General features: G+C 48.1%; 1 protein-coding gene across 2 annotated transcripts in view; it reads right to left on the bottom strand.

The window, feature by feature from the left end:
- Window positions 1–20,098, bottom strand: part of TENT4A (terminal nucleotidyltransferase 4A) — a 35,065-nt gene that overhangs the window by 2,513 nt on the left and 12,454 nt on the right. For both annotated transcript variants that reach the window (XM_084782588.1, XM_084782587.1), the window contains exons 2-12: window positions 14,258–14,381; window positions 12,939–12,985; window positions 11,840–11,960; window positions 10,066–10,173; window positions 9,142–9,270; window positions 6,945–7,158; window positions 5,216–5,342; window positions 4,255–4,355; window positions 3,524–3,696; window positions 2,701–2,859; window positions 760–924 (exon numbers count right to left, since the gene is read on the bottom strand). In XM_084782588.1, coding sequence (XP_084638714.1) covers window positions 760–924; window positions 2,701–2,859; window positions 3,524–3,696; window positions 4,255–4,355; window positions 5,216–5,342; window positions 6,945–7,158; window positions 9,142–9,270; window positions 10,066–10,173; window positions 11,840–11,960; window positions 12,939–12,985; window positions 14,258–14,381 — 1,468 coding nt within the window. The remainder of the gene's footprint in view (window positions 1–759; window positions 925–2,700; window positions 2,860–3,523; window positions 3,697–4,254; window positions 4,356–5,215; window positions 5,343–6,944; window positions 7,159–9,141; window positions 9,271–10,065; window positions 10,174–11,839; window positions 11,961–12,938; window positions 12,986–14,257; window positions 14,382–20,098) is intronic.

The following is a 20,098-nucleotide window of genomic DNA, read 5'->3' as shown; positions in this document are numbered from 1 at the left end:
AAGCAACTGCAGAGTGGACAGCCATCGAAGCACGAACTGCCTTCTCCAAGTCAGGCAGACCCAGCAGGTAGAGGAGGCCGAGAAGGAAAGCAAAGGCAGCAGTGCTCAGGGCTGCTGTCCCTCTTGACAGCTGTTCTCCAGTCCTGTTAGTCACTACCTGGTGCCAGCAAACCCGGAGTCAGGAATTAATGACAATGCCAAAGAGGCAAGTTTGAAAACAAAAACTCTAGTGGCAAACTGGGATAGGATAAGCAAAGCGGAGCTATTCAGAGTGAGACCTGCCAATACCCAGTGCTGCCCAAATAGCACTGAGTCCTGGGTAGTAACAGCCAGTCCTGTGTGGATCACAGTCCTACACACAGGACAGTGACGGCCCAGAGCTCCCCTCCTGGCAGGGAAGCCAGCGACTAGGTAGATTGGATAACACAAGTCACATAGGCTGTGGTAAATGGAAGGCTTGACTTTACCTTTTGATTTTAGAAACTAAAGTATATGGTAAGCAGAACTTGAGCACATTAAAAATCAAGTAAGGCTTCAACATTTAGCCTTGCTCTGTGTCACACAGTGGCAGCAGTGGTACTGAGGAACTGTGGTGTGTTAACTTAAGCAATCACACTAGGTGAACAAGCATTTTAAATGCTATTTACAAAAGAAAAACAAACAGGAGCCAGCATGACCAGGACACAAAGCCCCCTTTAAAAAACACTCTGGAATTCTCTTCAAAGGAGCACAGGTAGTACTATAGCAGACAACACTCACCTTGTGATAAAGATGAGGACTTGACAGTGAGTTGGGGGATGCTGAGGGAATGGCTGGGGAGGTTACACTGTGCACAGCTTTCAAAGATGTGGTTCCTTCAACACCAGCCTGCCTGCAAGGAACAGCAGCAACTCCGAGGGTCGGCGGAGGGATAGTAAACCTGGTCTAGAAGGAAAAGAGAAACATGTAGCGTCCCACAGTGAAAGCTTCACAACAAGCTGAAGCAGGGTGGGTCCGCCTGTGGACAGCCCACCACACACATCTCCATAGAGTCCGTCTTCCGTTGTGACCTAACAACACTGAGGCCTTGGAATTAAAAACACCTCATCTTCTCAAACAGCAATTAGAATACCAAGTAATGCAAGTCACTTTGTCATAAAAACATTCTCCAAAGATAAAACCAAGTTCAAAACAATTAGAGCCATCAGAAGAGCAACTGTCATTTCGATGCCTAGATTTGAGTGCCAGGGTGAGCACCCTTCCCACCCAGATGAACAGTATCACGGGGAAGGGTCAGAGAGGGCAGTGCTTTCTGGTCGCTGCTTTTGCTTCTACGTTCTCTGTCCCTCACACTGCAAAGGAAAGCTGGCGGCGAGCCCTTCTTAGCCTACCGACTATGGCTCCACCTCAGGTGGACATCACTGTTCTACCAAAGCTTCCAGAGGGTGTAACTACAGAAGGCGCTACCGCTTGCAGGTAAAGCTCCAGAGGGGAGACAACAGCGGCAGGCAGAGGCAGCAGGGGTTGGCTATGCTTTGTTGAAAGCGCACAGTGGAGAATCTCATGCCAACACCCTGCTCCGGACCCATCCCACAAACTCCGGTTTCCCTCTCCAGAGAAGTAAGTTACCAAAAAAGCAAGCTGCACCCCACTTCACTCCACCAGCTTAATGTCTACCTATGGCCTCCAACCTCATTCGTCCCTGTCAGAATAGGAAATCTTGTCCCTAAGGGTGGCCATCATTTTGTAAGCTGCACTTGAAAAGACAGTACCTATGCTTTAAGATAGGACTTTCATTTAACTACCCTGTTGCAAGTCACGTGGCTTCAGTCTTGTCTGCGCAGCTCAGCTTGGCTCACACTCACACAGGAGATGGATGTGAACGTAACAACTAATTGGAACCTATAACCTCAGTGCACAAACTAAAGAGTTACATAAAGGGCCCCAGAGTGGGGGTGGGGTGGGGGCCATCACCCTTACCAGCAGATAGAAAATCAAGTTCAACTGGGACAGAATTTAATAGCTTAACTATCTGCCTCAGAAAGTTTCTGTGTGCAGTAGCTAGGTTTGTAGTCTGGGCTACACAGTTTGGGTGAACTGTGTCAAATGCTCACCAACACTGGAACCATGTGATTAAGCAACTTACAACCTCCAAACAGCTCTGTGGGAATGGACCTCAGCAGACCAGAGGACTCCAGGAAAGACATCTGTATGTTTCTGTACTGTTTTACACTCACCCCCATTGTGAAAACTGCTTTAACTTTCAAGTTCATAATGTACTGAGTATATACAAATCCAGCTGATAGATAATTGGGGTATACATACAATATTGAGTATTTATAACAAGTCTTTAAGTTGATTTAATATAATTATTAAGAAGAAAAAAAGTCCCAAATAATACCTAATTAGCAGAGAGAGTCCAAAAGCATGCTAATACTTGGGCTGTGCACTGAGTTTCTGGAGAAGAGGAAGCAACAGTCTACTATAGCCAGCAATGGGTGACCTGGCCCTGCTGTGGGCAGGGTACCAAGAGCACCTGCCAGAGGCATTCAGTACTTAGTCAAAGACTGTCTACAGAATGGGCAGAGGTGTGTTCTATTGCCACTAAAACATGACAATTCCTAGGAGACAAATGTGCCCAAACTAGATCCAGTTTACAACATTGACCTCTTCTAGTGTACTGCTTGGCTTGGATGCTGTCCCTGAGAAGGGAGCCTGTACCTGATTGTTCGTTGTCATGATCAATGTTCGGGAAGCAGCGGGCTGAGGCTTGCTGCTGGGCATTGGCAAGGCTGTGGGCAAGCTGGCCATCAGGGTGGTGGGTGCTTGTAGGCTGAACTGATAAACACTGGGCGTGGTGCACGGTGGTGTGTCCGAGTCCTAGAGCCCAGCACAAACACAAGGGGAGCTGTCAGCACATATGTTTCTGAGGCCTGCACCTTCAGGGAGGCAAGCTAGGAAAGGTAATTAGAGCAAGCCTCACTGAGCATCAGGCAGTCCAAATCTAGCCCCATTCCTCAGTCATTTCAAAACAGAGAAAGACTAGGCCACAGAAATACAGATAAGACACGTGGACCTTAATTTGTAAATCTCTAAACCAGTTTTCCAGAAACCATTCAGAAAAGTTCACAGCTTGGCTGAGTGCTATTACTACTTTGGTCACTGGGTCATATGAGCAACACAGCCTGTGGTTCCTAAGGCCTATGCCAAAGAACACTAAGCATGGACTTTGACACACAGACACAGACAGACACACAGACATACAGATACACACACACACACACACACACACACACACACACACACACACACACACGAAGACACAAGCAAACACACACACACAGACATACAGATACAGATACACACACAAACACACACACACACAAACACACAGACATACAGATAAACACACAAAGACACACACACACACACATACACACCAGCAAGGACGATGGAGGAATAGGTCTGAACACCCTGCTAGAGGTACCAAGGGCACCAGCCACCCACGAACGAGGGGCACAGCCAAGAACAAAAGCCCACTCACAATGTCACTTCCAGAAAGCGAGGACACTGAGGAGGCAGAGGAGCCTGAAGACAGCAGTTGGGGACTGGACAGGGACAGAGTCAGGCGCTGGCTGTAAGGGGAGCTGGGCTCCCGGCTCTGCATCTGCTCGCCATTGCATGTGGTGATTCTCTCCTTTATCTTCATCCTGTTGTCTGGGGCAGGAAAGCAAAGCTTGGGTCAGTGACTAGTGCAGTGTGCCAGCAGCATGGCTGCCGAGCTGTGGAATACACGTGTGTGACTAACAAACCAAACCTTACATCTGAGCTAATCTAATTTTAAGTGTGTATTAAACTAGTTATCAGAGAAGATTAAAATATTTGTCCAATGCTGGTGGATAGGTCTTATCTGTAGCTTTTATAAACTATAAACACAAACCAAGTATTCCCAATAGAAATGTGGAATTCTGAAACAAAATATACACCGGATTTCTAAGATTTGGAACATAAAATACATGCACCTCAATGATTTCCTGCCATTGTGTGTTCGAATGTGAGTATCTTAATCATGCAACATGAGCAACTACCTGCACCTGCCCTTCCCACATGCTACTGCAGCTGCTACTGCTCGCCTATTAGGCTCAGGGCTTGCAGAGTGGATGGCCTATCAGAGAAAGTAGGAAAGGAACTACTTCCACAGCTCAAGCAAGAGGGTAAGAGATACTTTTGGGCTATGGGCAGAGGACCAGGCCTCACACTGTATCAGGCTCTCACCCAGGTCTGGAGATGGGAGGATTCTGCTACCCCATTTTTCTTTGATCCACCTCCGGTAGTCAATCACTTCCTGGGTGACTTTGATGATTCTTCCTAAAGTACTGCAAAGAGCAAGGTTGGACAGACACCCGGAGTCAGGTGTGAGGCTCATTAAGGACAAGGAAAGCAAGCTGAGTGAACATTACAAAATATTTAGGGTTCTGACAAGTTTACACTCAAGTGTTCAAGGAGATCACGGTACAGACAAAGGCAGGTCCACTATACACAAGTCCTTAATCAAGACCTGTCTACAAAAGATGATGGCTTCAATCCCATGTAAGGGAGCCCAGACCCTATTCACATTTCCCACTGTACAGGTAAGGAGAGAGACCCCAAGTGCCCATCACAGGGCTAGGTGCTGGCCTCCAACACTGTACGGCCACATAAACCCACGGCCTCAGTCTTAACAGTTTCCTGAGACAGTCCACCCAGAGGGGACATAAGCACATTGCTGACACAAGTCTACACAGTCCATTTCTTCCCTTCCACACCCATCCCTTCTCCCTGCCAGACCTCTGCTCCCCACCCCCGCATACTATAGCAGCTCCCCTGGAGTCAAAGATGAGCAGCATGTCTGACCACCAAAAGTATACACTGAGGGACAACTAAATACTAGGACTAGAGCAGAGCAGTGTGCTCAGATCTGAATGCACTCACACCTGACAGCTGCTGGACAAGCACCATCCCAAGGTTCTGTACGTCAGAACACCATGAGTAAATACCACCCCACTAAGAAATGCTCAGCCCTAGACCACAGGATACCCCAAAGCCACCCTGATCCCCAGAAAGGCTTTCCTTACTATCAAGGTCTACTCAAGTACGATGGAGTACCCATCAATGACACATAAGCACATGACTAGAAACAAGTGCTCCTGCCTTTACACAGGAAAGAGGAGACCAGAACCCAGGTAAGACCCATTACCTTTCAGAATCTCTGTTGGGGTATGACCTGGCGAGCGGTGACACAGCATGGCTAAGCACGATGTAAGCGTAGTCAAACACCTGCTTCACCTGCATGGCCCCATAGGAACTCCGCCCAACATCATTTCCTGCAATACAGAAGCACCTGTCTCTCATACAAGGAACCATGAATGGGGGGCCTCACCACTAAATACCTCCCAACTTCAGCAGCTCGCACAACAGGTATGTGAACGTTGCACTGAGTTGCTCCTGACTGCAGTACATAGCACGTGGTACGTAAATGCTACAGGCTCAGTGTGCGTCAGACCATATGATCAGTCTACTACCATCAGTGGAAAGGGGGAAGTCACAGATGTCTGTCTGACAGTTCGTGAGGTCTAAGTCCCCAGGTCACAGAGGGAAAAAGAAGGAAACCCTAGACCACAAGGAAACGCAAGACATCCTGAACACCAACCAGCATCGTGGACCTGGCATCATCAATAACCTCAGAGTGATGGCCCTGTAGGTGACCGCAGGGCAAGGGGGAGGTCACTCTGAACACAGTATCAAAACTGGAGAGAGGGAGGGAGGGAGGGAGGGAGCGGGTAGGGGGAGGAGGGGGAAGGGAGGAAGGGAGAGAAAAAGGGAGGGAGGCAAAGGGGAAAGGGGGAAGGAAGGGAGAAAGAAAAGGAGGGAGCCCTTTAAGGGAAGTGTGCTACGGACATAAACTCACAGAGTAATACATATGAAGATACCACTAGAATCACAAGGAACTGTAATTCCCCCAAACACTCTTTCCTCAGTCAGGTTAGGTATGGACTTTTTAAGGAAGATATTGGAATTTCACTTTCCAAGATTCAGCTGTAGCCCAGCAGTAATGCAAGCACATTGAAACAAAAAGCTGAAGACATGGGGACATCTCCAGAGCACTGGTCCAACAGACATGCAGGTGAGTGACAAACACTGTTCGCATGCTCCCAGGAGAATGCCACCTTCCCCTATAAATCTGTTGTGACACTTAAAGATAGCTGAGTAGAACTGTCTGTGCATTTTCTTTCAACAGATTTAAAAAATAATAGTAATCTAACCCTAGAAGCAATGAAACACTATTAAAATAAAAAAACAAAAAAAAATGGCCATTAAATGTGAGGATAGTAAAGTAAATAAATAATCAACAAGGACAGAGTACAAAGGAAGCCAGAAACTGGGGTGTGTGAGTATGGGACAGGTTCCCTAACATAGAAAACCAGTGAGCAGCCAGCTCAGGAGACCACAGCTGCAGCACATGCATGTCCATGAGAGAGACAAAGCAGCAGGGACCGCAGCCATCACTGCCATCCTCAGGCAGCTGCCCTTCACTAGTTCTATCATGAGCACTGACATGTTCCACAGGCATGTACAGAAGTGAAAAGCAACCGCCAGAAAGGAGCAGAGTAAGAAGCTGCAGCAGTCTTAGCAGACCAGCAGACTTAAAGGGCACCTGTTGCCACAGTGAGACGAGCAGCCTTACACATGCCAAAAGGAGTGAGCCTGGAAGAGTCCTAGCTTAGCCACCACGTAAGGCAGCAGGAGAGACAGCTGCAGGAGCAGCTTTCCTGTCGCTTTCCAGCAGTGGATGGTTTCTCAGGCTGCACTGGCTCACCCCTCCTAGCTCTGCGTTTACAGTCAGAACAGACCCCTGAGAGTCTTAGCACTGTGGTCAGCAGGTGCACACCCCAGCACCATGGTCCCAGCAGAGAGTGTAAGCTCACCAGGCAGTAACGGGTCCTCAATGCACAGCATTGACGGTCGGTACCCACTAGTCATGGCTTTCATGATCTCTTCTTTGGCGATATAGGCACCTCCTTCTTTAATTCTAATACCAGTTTTCAAGTAATTAAAATTCCTTCCATAAAGTTCAAAAAATTCTACAAGAAGCATTCCAAGGTTTTCGTCAGCTCTCCGGGCATCAATTCTTGGATGTAACTGTAAAAGCGACAGACCATAAGGTGTGTGAATTCAAGTTACATTCTAAAGACACTCACCTAGCAATGTCTGCACTCAACAGCACCTGAGAAGAGTATAAGCAGCAGCCAGGAGGCCCCACCCACCAGGACAGCGTCTGTCAGCAGGGGACTGAAAGAGAGAAGACATCTCAATGCCCACTTGGAGCATGATGTCCAAACACAGACATCTAACTATCGTCACACTGTCCAATGGTCAGTACGGTTTCCATATTCTGTACAACTGTCATTTGGATGTGGATGCACAGTTCTTATTAATCTCATCATCCTGAAACGCCACCAATAGGTGGCAGGATAACACTGAGTAGTATCACTCGTCCTGTGAACCAGAGTGTGGGCGGCCTAAGCTTAACTCATATTTTGCTTTTGTACACATCACTGTCAGGCCTAATTCACACCACACTTTCTTCAAGCAAGCCAGAGCCTCATTCTGACCCTCGCCCATTCTTCCGTGACCTCACAGACCTGTGCTGCCCACTACGGAATGAGCTTAAACAGCACCTGTTGTCTCACTGCAAGCACTCAAGAGTGGGGCATATGGCTACTAGCCTCCTAGGTCACACAGAGAACTCTCTCCTTTGCCCAACTCTAGATGTGATGATCAATTCTCACTAATGTACAAGTCCTGGCAGCACAGTGGCTGAAGCTTGAAGCATGGCCCCTCCAAGAAAGATCCCTCACCACATCAGAGTTCTGGGTTCTTGGATCTGCCCTCTCCAAAAGAACAGGGCAGTCCTTTTGCTGAGCCTTTATTTCCTTGCCTGGGAGTCAAATCAAATACTCAAGCCTGCCCAGGCCAGGGCCTGGTCTCGTTCCCTCAGGCAGCCATGAGATGAGCAGGATGCTACATCAGGTCCAGCCTGAGGCGGGTGGGCTCCCACACCGGTGTAGAAAGTGGAGGGCTATCTTGTCTATATGGCCCTGTGAAGTCTGACAGCCACCAGGACCTCAGTAACAAGCACACCAGGAGGCCTTGGAAACCCCCACTCAAGGTAACACCACCGTCCTTAAAGACAACTGAAATGAGTTACCTCAAGTCAGGGGCACTCAAGAAATAAAAACAAAGGGCCGTTTGCTCACAGCAATGTCACACGCTATGGTGTGCTGTGACGCTGCACCAGCATAGTAGAATGGGACAAACTGCAAGAAGCTCTCGGCTCAGCACTGAAAGCCTCTGAGCTGTCACCTCAGCAAGGTGCCTCAGGAGCAACAAGCCTAGAGCCAAAGCTCACACACAGTCAGAGTTCAGGGCTGCAGTCTGACTGGCAGGCTAGCAATGTATGGGAAGTAACAAACCCTCAGCAAGCACAACACAAGGAAAATCAGTCATATACATGGGGACATATGCTTGGGTGGCTAAAATACACAGGGCATATTTTTTTCTCAAGTAAATGTAAATGGAATAAATTTTTAATTAACTTGGGTACTATTTTATATATGTGAAAGAGCCAGCAGGTATTAGCGCTCGTGTTTTTAATGTCAGTATTCAGGAGCCTGAGGCAGTAGAATTGCTACTAGTTAAAGGCCGGCTTAGGCTACACGGTGAGTTCCAGGCCATCTAGGACTAAACTGAGTTTATCTCAACAAGCAACTTTCTTCATCTCTTCCCCATGTTGGTACCCACCTTTTTATTCATATTCATTGAGTGTCTGGGGATAAACTACAGATAAGCACCAACAGAAAAGGCTTTTATGATTTATATAGTAGGAATTGTCACTCCAATGAACAATCCACACTTTCACAACACAGAAGTCTGAGCCTCCTGGAGCTCAGACAGACAATACCTGACTTCTGATACCTGTACCCAGACAGGAAGCCAGCTACAGAAGCAAGCTGCAGGAGGGATGCTGACCAAGACAGTGTGATGACTTGAGCCAGAAGAGAAGCAGGAAGGGGAAGGTGTTCGGCCAGTGATAAGGGCCAAGTGCGGAGAAGGCGCGCTCACCTGCAGAAAGCTGATGGCCATCAAGATAAGGCTGTAGGAGCTGATCCCACCCGTGAAGACTTCATTTAGGTCCCTCTGCAGGAGGAACTGTTTCAACACTAAAATCAAGTACGGCAGTAGCGAGTACTTCTGTAAACCCAAGAAAAGGCATACAGGTCAGCTGACGCACTTTTAAAGGGACGCTAGAGAGCAAGGTTCACATGAAAAAACTGCTCATCCATCCTTCTGCCCGCTCCCCAACCCCCAAAAACACTGTCTTCAATTTTAGGCTTAAGGATTCAGGGGTAACCTGTCAGCCCAAGTAGTGATTCGGTCAGTGGGACACAGGAGCACCCTGCCACAAGAATCCCCAGGACTCAGTTAACAGGTGCTCATCCCCCTGAGCAGAAAAGGGGTAAACAGGGACACAGGACAAGGGGAGGGCTGATCACAGCAGTCTCTGGTGCAAATGCTCCTGCAGATCAGATGACAAAGGAGAGGAGGGAAGCATGACGTGGAAGACCCCAGGGCTGTGTGTGTCTGGGCTCTGTTTACAGGGAACCATCTGCCTGAGTACCAACACTCAAAGCTCCAGAAGGCATCAGCTCAGGCACCAGCCCTTTCTCATGCTCACCAGCACTGAGGCCTCCAAACTGAACAGACCTATAGACTGACTTAGGCCAGTGAGAATCAACACTGACCTAAACTTAAGCCTGGAGCAAGGCTGTGCACTAACAGAAAAAACATTTCCCCAGAGCTCTCTAAAATAAGGCTCAATGTTAGGAAGCCGTCAGTCACCCAAAGTAAATCTGAAAAACAGCTCCAGAAACCCGATGACGTCTGTATTGCTAACTACTCCCCTTCCCACGGTTTTTAACATTCATGAGAAAAATGAATAACAAGATCTCACACCCTGTCTGTGCAGCAGCCTTGCAATAACAGTACCTTCATGTAATTCTTGATGAACTCTGCCGCCCGGACACCAGTCTCCATGTTAAAGCTAATGTCGACTTTAACTTCAGTCTCCTGATCTGTGAGCTTTATGATTGGCACCTGTGGAGATGGAGTTTAGAAACTGCTTTGAAGTCAACATTCTCCAGACAGCCATTCACCTTCTTCCTCTCTTCACAAAAGGAAATTAGCAGTCATGAAGGTCAGTTTTAAAGAGCAGGGCCCTGTCAGGAGTTAATCTCCATGGTCACTGCAGACCCACATGATGTCAACTCCAACTCTCCCTGCTCCTGCAGGCTGGCTCTGAGGCGGGACAGCGAGAGGGGAATGACACCTGAGAAAGAAGACTCAGGTGGGAAGGCCTGACCTGCATATGCAACCTATGAAGCCACACCACACTTGCCCAAACGTGGGCCCTACTTCTGCTCAGCAGCCTCAGAGGGAGAGTTTCACACACTGCGAAGTAAGCAGCAGTACTACCATTCTTGTTTTGTTGCCAAGAGACAGGCTGCACCACACACAGGCCTCTTGCATGCCAAGATCCAAGTCCATGGATGTCATGAAGGAAGCTCAGTAGAGAACACATACTCCCTCAGCAGCTGGACGGGCCACCATCAAGTGACCAAGGGACAGGGTACACAGCGCTCAGCATGCAGCAGCAGGGAGACTAGGAAGCCTAAGCAGACACACCCAACATCACTCAAAGGTTCTGCCTGTCAAGGACTCAGGAACCACCCACCTCTTCTACATCTAAACAACAAAACCAGCAGAAAGTCCCTCTACTCTCACTCCCTGTCAAAGGACCCCCTGTTCAACTGCACAAACTTGAGTGGACCAAAAAGGAGAGGGCCAGGGTGCCTGAGATGGCTAGATGTCTCCCTGGATGAGGAAAGAAGGACAAAAGGGGATGAACAAGGAAAAGATGATGAGGCTACAAATCTCCTGGAGCTCAGCCAACACCCCTTGCTATTCACTATGGGTGTTTCCTCCGGTGTCAAATGCAAAAGGTAACAATGCCTTCCTGCCTGCCTGAGGCCCTTCTCGTGTCTCAGCAGAGCAGGCGCTGAGAAGGCAGTGTGGGAAGGAGCAGTGCAGGCACTTTGTGAAGACCTGCTCTCCTCGGTGAGCATGCTTACTCTCTAAACACTCACCCAGCACACACAAAAGGACCAACAGCACAGGCAGGCACTGGACTGAAGCTTACACTTTGCCCACGAAAATTTTGCAGATGAGGTAATACACCAGTCTATGGGGCAGAGCTGACAACTGGCACACACCAGTCAGGGACTAAGGTCATCAGCTGTCTAACCTGAACCACTGCAATGAACTAAGAAGCAGTCTCATCTTCCAGCTTCTCTTGAGACTGGGCCCTTTCTGTGCCGACAAAGCCCTAGGCAACAAAGGGACCTACCTCTAGGCACTCCTCCTGCAATGTAAGCTAGCATGCTGTCTTTCCACAGAAAACCGCGCAGCCTCACTGATCCCTAAGCGGCACTCCAGGACAACAGCACAAGAAATGCTCGTGTCTACTTAGCAATCCTCTTCCTTGCCTTCTCCTGGGTCAGACAGGATACAAGTCTGTCATGGGGCCAAGAGTGATGGTCTCATGGTGACCCTGAACAGGCTCTCAGCTGGTAACATGCATGTTTACACCACAAGAGGACAGTCTTTAAGATGTGAGCAGTAACCACTGTGAGCAAGAGCAGAGGATGCTGGCACCATGTGGGGACACCCACTCAGGAAGAGGTGCCAGGCCCCCAATACTCACTGTAGCTTTGTCAAGAACCTTGATGGAGCATGGCTCAGCCACGTTGTGCTTCCGTAGAGCTTGTTCCAACAGCTGTAATGGAGGACGTTCCCACTTTCCAAAGACAACGAGATCGATGTCACTGGACAGAAGAGAAACAGACATCAGTCACAACACACCTCACCAGGAGGCAACCTCCCATGTGGGAGGCCAGCATCACAGCACACTGCCTCTATACCCACAAGGTCCATTAAATGCAGCTTTTGGGCCACTGAAGTATATGGAAAGCCAGAGTGTAAATGTCCGCAAAGTCCCCGAGATTAATAGGGTAAAATGGACATGACATTTCCCAGCTATCTACGCGTCAGTACTGGTTCTCGATTCGTGACCCAGGGATCCCTGAGGACTTTTAATCTGCTTGGCTTCTAGAGCCCATGCCCATGCTGGGCCCTGAGGTCTGACATCCACGTTAGCCTCCAAATGCTAACTAGCATGTACAACAAAAACTGTATACATAGTACGCACATGAAATTATGAACCCAGAAGACAATTTTAGGATGTAAAGCTGACACTTCTTGTTCAAACAGAATTGTGCTTGAATGTTAGTTAAAACTCTATTCACTACTGCATCCCCAGGTGCTTACTGTAAAATCAATGTCCACCCTTCCCCTAAAGACTCCCCCCTGAAATGTGGCTGGCCACCAACAGACAGCACAGGCCTTTCCACCTGCTGCAGTGAGGAGGTTCTGGAGGCACTGACTGCTACAGGGGTGGGCTAGTTATAAAGAGGAAGGTGTAACCCAACTGTGGCCTCTGAATCTTAGATTTTCAGTCCCCAGAACTGAGAGCCAAATATGCGCCTATGGTTTCCACCTTGGCCCGCCACCTGTGCTACTCCATCACAGAAGCAGGAGACTGTGGCAGCACCCAGTGGTCCTGTCTAAATGCCCAACATTTCTGTTTGCAAGAAGAAAAATGCTTGTCAAGCAATGTGTTTCCTTAATGCTAAACTAAGTTTTACTTTCTGCCTATCTTCCCCGTGCTCCACAATCCTTCTCCTTAGCTGGCTGTTCAAGCCTCAGATGCAGACACCATCTACCCTGTTGGAAGCGGCACTCACCTTGTTGGAAGATAGAGACCTGTACTAAAGCTGCCAAATATCTGCACCTGAAAAAAAAATGTCCCATAGTTCAAATCAACAGGTTCCCATTATGCCTTGCAAAACATGAGTAACAACAAAACCAGCATGGACATTAGGGGAGGGAGCAGGTGAAATGTTGCAACCAAATAGAAAATTCCTTGTACATTTACAACAGTTCAGGCCAGGGGATTAGGTACCTGGTTGGCTTGATTACCTCAGGCTGCCTGCACCAAGTACTACAAATACCCAAGTGTTTGTATTCATCCATGTGACAGTGCAGTAGGGAAACACTTGCAATTCTGGTTTGGTGTTTTGAGAGAGGGTCTCTCCCTATGTAACTCTAGCTGTCCTGGAACAATATGGCCCAGGTGAGGCTGGAACTCACACCTCTGCCTCCCGAGTGCTGGGCATGTGTACCATCCTGCTGCTTGGACATGCAATTCTAATGAAACAAACATGTTACATGCTGTGAAGTACTGGGACTGCAAGCTGGGGTGCGAAAGGAGTGAGACTTCTAACTTTGAAGTGATTTTATTTTATTATTTTTATTTTTATTTTTTTGGGATCCTAATGCAGGTTTTTTTCCTTTATTTATTAATTTATTCTTGTTACATCTCAATGGTTATCCCATCCCTTGTATCCTCCCATTCTTCCCTCCCTCCCATTTTCCCCTTACTCCCCTCCCCTATGACTGTTCCTGAGGGGGATTACCTCCCCCTGTCTATGCTCATAGGGTATCAAGTCTCTTCTTGGTAACCTGCTGTCCTTCCTCTGAGTGCCACCAGGTCTCCCCCTCCAGGGGACATGGTCAAAGGTGAGGCATCAGAGTATGTGAGAAAGTCATATCCCACTCTCCATTCTACTGTGGAGAATGTTCTGACCATTGGCTAGATCTGGGTAGGGGTTTAAGGTTTACCGCCTGTATTGTCCTTGGCTGGTGCCTTAGTTTGAGCGGGACCCCTGGGCCCTTGAAGTGATTTTAAAACAAGAATGAAAGGAAAGGGGAGACTAAATGGGTAAACGTGAGACTATACATATGAATGAATGTCTTAGACTAATGGTCTTCTCCCAGCTGGACACTGGTGAGCTGACCAATGGCTGGACCACACAGGGTTTGATACAGCAGTGTAGAATGGAGTGCTTTTCTAAGCAGCTCCCAGGTGATGCTGCCCAGGACGACGTCTGGAGAGCGACACCGCTGAGCAATAGGAAGCATGGTGCGTGTGGATGAGGTGACACAACTACCATAGGGCATTCACACTGACTGGTGTGTGTGAGGTGACACAAAAGATACCCACATCAGCTGTTGGCCAGAGGTCTTTCACCACAGTTTCAATCCGTTTCACTACCTCCCTTCTCATGGCAGCTTCTTCAGGACAAGGGGACATGAAGTTATAAAAGTCAATTATTTCCTCATGAAGTCTGGCAGATAAAAGAGAAAAACAAGAGAGTTACAATTAAGCAGAATCCTACCTTTTCCTATAGATCAAAATATATTTGGAGCCACTCAGAATCCAGATTCTGGGACTGGAATGGTGTCTCAGTGAAGAGCACTTGCTACTCTTCCAGGGGACCCCAGGTTCCATTCCCAGCACCCACATGGTGGCAACTCTACTTCTACAGGACCTGATACCCTCTTCAGGACTCTGAAGGCACTGTACATACATGATGCACAGATATGCAACAACCATCCAAACAGATGATAATTTTTTAAACAATATGGCTTATTTAATTATTATTATTTATCCTTTGCATATGGGAGTTTTGCTTGCATGTATGTCCCTGTACCACTTGCACACATAATACCCTCAGAGGCCGTAAGAGGGCACCAGATTCCCTGGAAGTAGTTATAGACAGCAGTGAGCTGTCATGTGGATGCTGGGAATCAAGCCCAGGTCCTCTGGAAGAACAGCCAGTGTTCTTAATTGTTGAGGTATCTTTCCAGCCCACAGTTTCTTTTCTATGAAAATGAAACTTTGGAGCACATGAAATCTCATGGTATGGTCTAGCTCTAGATAAATTCTTGTCAACCCCAAAGATTAGTGAATTTATGACCAGCCTTTAAATATGCAAAAACAATGTCAGTCCAAGAGCTACACTGATGACAAAGATGTCTTCCAATGAGCACAGTGCAGTGCGGGAGCCAGCCAAAGGTTCAAGCCCTAGCCAAGGCATCCTAAGTCCCACAGGCACCTCACTGGATGCCTCATGGCAGGTAACACACCCACATCCACAGGAGCACAGCACTGCCAGGTCTCAGCAGCTCCCACGGGCTGTCCACTAGGTCCAGAGTTCAGGAGCTCAGGATGAGCACAGCAGAGATCAGAGACAGAAAGAGCAGTTAAATAATCAACTAAATCACAGGACACTGAGGCTAGCTCACTAAAATCTCATGCATAGCTCCACCTGGCTACATAGAGCGCCCAATGCTATGACTCAAGATCTTCACCAGCAAAGCAGTGCACACCGCCAACCTTTTAAGCTATGTCTGAAATACCAACAGCATGAAGAGTCACTTCCCACTCCTCTGGCCTCACATGTTGCTGGGCTTCCTTCCTCAGGTACAGCTTTTACCCTTAGGGCCTTCCCTAATACTCCATCAGTAAAACACACAGTGTGCAATCTGATGTCTGATCACTCCCTTAGGGCCAAGAAGGGAGTGGCTAGCATTCCTCTGGGGATAAGTAAGCCCTTGGCTTACCCAGGGGCCCAGAGCAAGAAGTGGTGGTGTCCTGATCGGACTGTGTTCCTATCAGTAAGGCAGGACTGCCATACTATCTGTCTGAAATCACAAAAATGGAATGTAACTATTAACAACTGCTCTGGGGAAAATTCAGTCAAGGACACGTCTTTTGTGTTCTCAGAACAGGACTCTGCCGCTGGACTGTCTTGATGCCTGAGACAGGGGATTAGTCAAAAAGCCAAGCCTCCTGCTGGCCTTTCCTGAAAGCAAGCAGGGTTACCAAGACACCACTAAAAGGAGTCAGTGAAGACACAAAGTCTGATGACTGACAACAGCTGTTAACAGACATGGAACCAGGAAGTGTCAGGGCAGAACCGGCTGCCTCCTGTTGCAGCTCTCATGGGCCAAGGAGGTAGCATCCTGCAGCTAGTGAGAGTCAATGAGGATCCTGATGCTTTGCTGCAGGCCAGCGGTCAGCTTCGTCCAGTGAAGCTGTGCAGGTGGGTAGCTGCCAGCTAAGGGACAATGCTGAGAAACCTCTTGGCTTCAAGTGGCCTGGAAGCCTGGTGGGAGCCCTAACAGTTGCTTCCGAGATCCTGGAGCCTCCACCAAGTGCAGGCGAAGAAGACGACAAAGAGGTTGTGCTAGAGGCCTGTGTGTTCACTGTGTCAGAACTTGTCTCTATAAACTGGAGTCAGCCACTCTCCACTTGCCAGGCTGAGTGACCCAGACAAACAGCCTAGCAGTACTCAACCCTCATCATCAGCATCTAGGGCAGCACTGAATCTCCTGAGCATCTCCTGAGTTTTGTATTCCATTTGCTCTTGCTACAATGTAGAAGAGCACTGTAACTAAGGGGACCCAGGCTTGCCTCTGAGACACCAAGGCAAGCTCCTGGCCCACAGGCCAGGCACAGCTCCAGTTCCGTGGAGAACAGGGACTGCACTGAACATCACGGTCTGAAATACCAACAGCCTGAGTACCTGAAGTCAAGTCCAGGTCCTAAGAATCACTTTCCAGTAGAATTGGGAACTGAAGAGATGAAGGGGTGGAAGGGTCCGCTGAAGGTAAAGGAGGTGAGTGGAAACAGTGGCAGAGCTGTGGGCCTGGGGGCATGAGAGTTGTACCTAGGCAGGTTGAGCAGCTCAGTTGGTGGGCTAAACACTATGGTTGACTACTCTAAGAAGATGGAAATGGACAGAACAGAGGCTTGTTGGTAGATTTTAGTTTTCATTATGAGACTACTAGAAAGGTGGCTTTCCTACTGTATTTTCTACTACAGCATTATTTTTCTACTAAAGATTGCAGTTCATAGAAAAATAAGGTAGTTTTCTTCTACAATCACTTCCCTGGGAGCTCAAATCCATTCAAAGGTGAACAGCAGGCTGAGCGTGGTGGCCCCAGTCTGTAATCCAGCACCTCAAAGTGGAGGCTTGAGAATGGGGAGTTGAAGCTAGCCTGGACTACAAGAGACCATCTGAGATCACCAGAGGAGGAGGGAAGACATTTTTCTCCCTTCTGTATGTTCCATCCGTTTCTGTCCTTAATGCCCAAGTCAAGGACATACAGCTGGATCTCTGAAAGGACCACAGATACAAAGCCGAACTCAATCACCACATAGCAAATCCGCTCCTAAGAGAAGAGATGGCTATCCTGGGCCGATGGCTTTCACTTTCCAAGTGTGGTCCCAGGTGAACCAAAGCCTCCTGAAGCAGCCAATGCCTGCCTCGGGTTCCTGGTTCCCATGCCTTCCTCCTGTTCAGTGTGGGCAAAGCTGGCTCCTTCTCTACCCCAGGAGTCCCAGACCTTCTGGCTTGGGCTCCCCACCCCCAACAAGCACAACTTGTAAGCTGTTCAAAGGTGATAGCTTTGCTCTCAACCCTAGGCTGGCAGCTGCAATGCATCGAGTGAAGAACAAAGGGAAGAGGCAGAACCACAGCTGGCTGCAAGGGTGACCTACAGACAAGAGCCACAGGAACCCAAGTGCTGACAGCAGGCTTCACATAGTGCTTTACTGAAAGAACAAGAGGGTTGGGGCTGGAGAAATGGCTCAGAGGTTAAGAGTTCTTATTGCTTTTGCAGAGGACTCAGGTTCTGTTCCCAGGACACACACGGAGGTTCCTAAGCATTTGTACTCTAATTCCAGAAGACCCAATGCCTTCTTCTGGACCCCAAGAGCATCAGAATCTCAGACGGTGCACAGACATGCATGCCAGCAAAACACTCATACATGTAAAATAAAAAATAAATCAAGAGGGGCTGGAGAGATGGCTCAGAAGTTAAGAACACTGACTGCTCTTCCAGAGGACCTGGGTTCAAATCCCAGCACCCACATGGCAGCTCAGAACTCTCTGTAACTCCAAGATCTGACACCCTCACATAGACGTACATATAGACAAAACACCAATGAAGATAGAAAAAGAATGAGTAACCCTTCCTGGATGTAGCCACAGCATTTAATCCACCAACTGTGAGCTGCTAGCACTCTGGCTTCGCAACCTGTCTAGGTACAACTCTCATGTCCCAGGCCCACAGCTCTGCAACTGTTTCCACTCACCTCCTTTACCTGCAGACAAATCACCCCCTAATCTCATCAGCTCCCAATTCTATGGGAAAGTGATGTTAGGCAGGACCTGGACTTGACTTCAAGTACTGATTTCCCTCCAGTCTTTTCCAATATAAAACAGTAAAAACCTGTCCTCAACTGTCAATTTCTTCTCACCTTTCCTCCAACTTTTTCTTCAAAATCTTTGTTTTGGGGTTTACTGTTGTTGGCTTCAGATACGTTTTTACTGCGTAAGTCCAGCTGATCTGAAACACGCTGTTGTCAACTAGGCTGGCCTTCAACTCACATAGATTCATTTTTCTTGCCTCCCACATCTCAAAAAATTTTAAACTCTGTAGTTCCTGAGAGACCAGAACCCCTCACTTCAGGCACTATTTTTTCAGGAAAACAATGCCGTGGTAAAAATATTTGGAACTGATACAATTTACACACACACACACACACACACACACACACACACACACACACACACTTACTTCCCACTAGACCGAGCTGCAGTTAGCTCTTCACTAAGCAGAAAGGGATAGGCTTCTATGCAAGTGACAAGCACCAGCACTTTCAAGATGAGTGCAGTGTCCACATGCAGAGGGTAGTAACCTTTAAAGCACTGCGAACTGACACAGCTAATGAACTAATTATAAATCACTTCTTATTTAATTATAGCACAAGGCAACTGGTATCTGAACAAATTGGAAAACTTGAATCAGACTAGCAAATGTTTGGGGGGGTTGTTTTTGTTTTTTAAATGTAGAGTCAAAAGAGGTGGAGAGACGTAGCCTGGAACTGTGTTCATAGGTGTTTGGAGGACTAGCTGCTCTCTGACTAGCTGCAAGAACCTCTCTGGTACCTACCTTCTACACAGAGCTCTTAAGTGGAATGGAGAGCACCAGGCTCTAAAAGAGACACAAGCAGGGAGAGAGATGGCAGCTATACTGCCCAAGAAAGGGCAGCCCTGAGAAAGCCAAGGAGAGAAGGCAGGTTTCTATGCAGCAGCTCCTCCCTGGGGCAGCCACGGAAGGCTGGGGTTAAAAAGGTGTTGCTGTGATAAAAACACTCTGAGCAAAAGCAAGTTGAAGAGGAAATGGTTTATGTGGCTACACTTCCAGGTCACAGTCAACCCAGCACTATGTGGCCTGCACTTGCAGGCCAGTCTATCACTGAGTACATCAAACAGCAGGGACTCGGCAAACATGCAGGGGAATGAATGGTGCCTGCAGTTCTGCAGACTCATGCTTAGCCCGACTTCTCTACAGCCCATGACCACCTGCCTAGGGAACGGTGTTGTCCCACAGGGTGGGTCCCTCTCCCTCTCATTAACATGCCTCTACAGACATGCCATGCCCACAGGCCAATCTGATCATGGACTCTGAACAGAAAGACGACAAAAGAGCCCCCATATAAGTGTTCAGTGATTCAAGACTTGTCATTCAGACAGAGCAAACCTAAGGGCACTGAAAAAGCCCTGGAGTCATTCAGCACCTTCTTTTTCTCTCAGAAGGCAAAGCCAGAGCCTCAACAACTCAACAGTGGGTATACCATGAAGAAAGTATTTCATGGAAAGGGCTGTACTTCCTACCACAGTGCTGGGGGAAAAAAAAAAGCAGGGATGGCTATAGCCCCTCATCTCTACAGAGGGAAGTCTAGTATGCCCTCGACCAGATGAAGCCAGCTCCAGTACTTAGGCACTGAGCATACCGGAATGTTCTCAGCAGGACCAGACTGGGCCACTCTACACTAAATTTAAGGGCCACATCTCAGATCCACTCTGTGCCATGGACTACTGTGACACACACACACACACACACACACACACACACACACACACACACACACTCCCCTTTCTTAGAAATACCACCTCAGTGGAACCCTTCCATACAAAGGGTGTGTCAG

Source organism: Acomys minous, assembly GCF_964271855.1.
Source record: "Acomys minous genome assembly, chromosome: 5".
Taxonomy (NCBI): Eukaryota; Metazoa; Chordata; class Mammalia; order Rodentia; family Muridae; genus Acomys; species Acomys minous.
The sequence above is the reverse complement of the archived record's forward strand: the minus strand, read 5'-3'. Positions and strand labels throughout refer to the sequence as shown.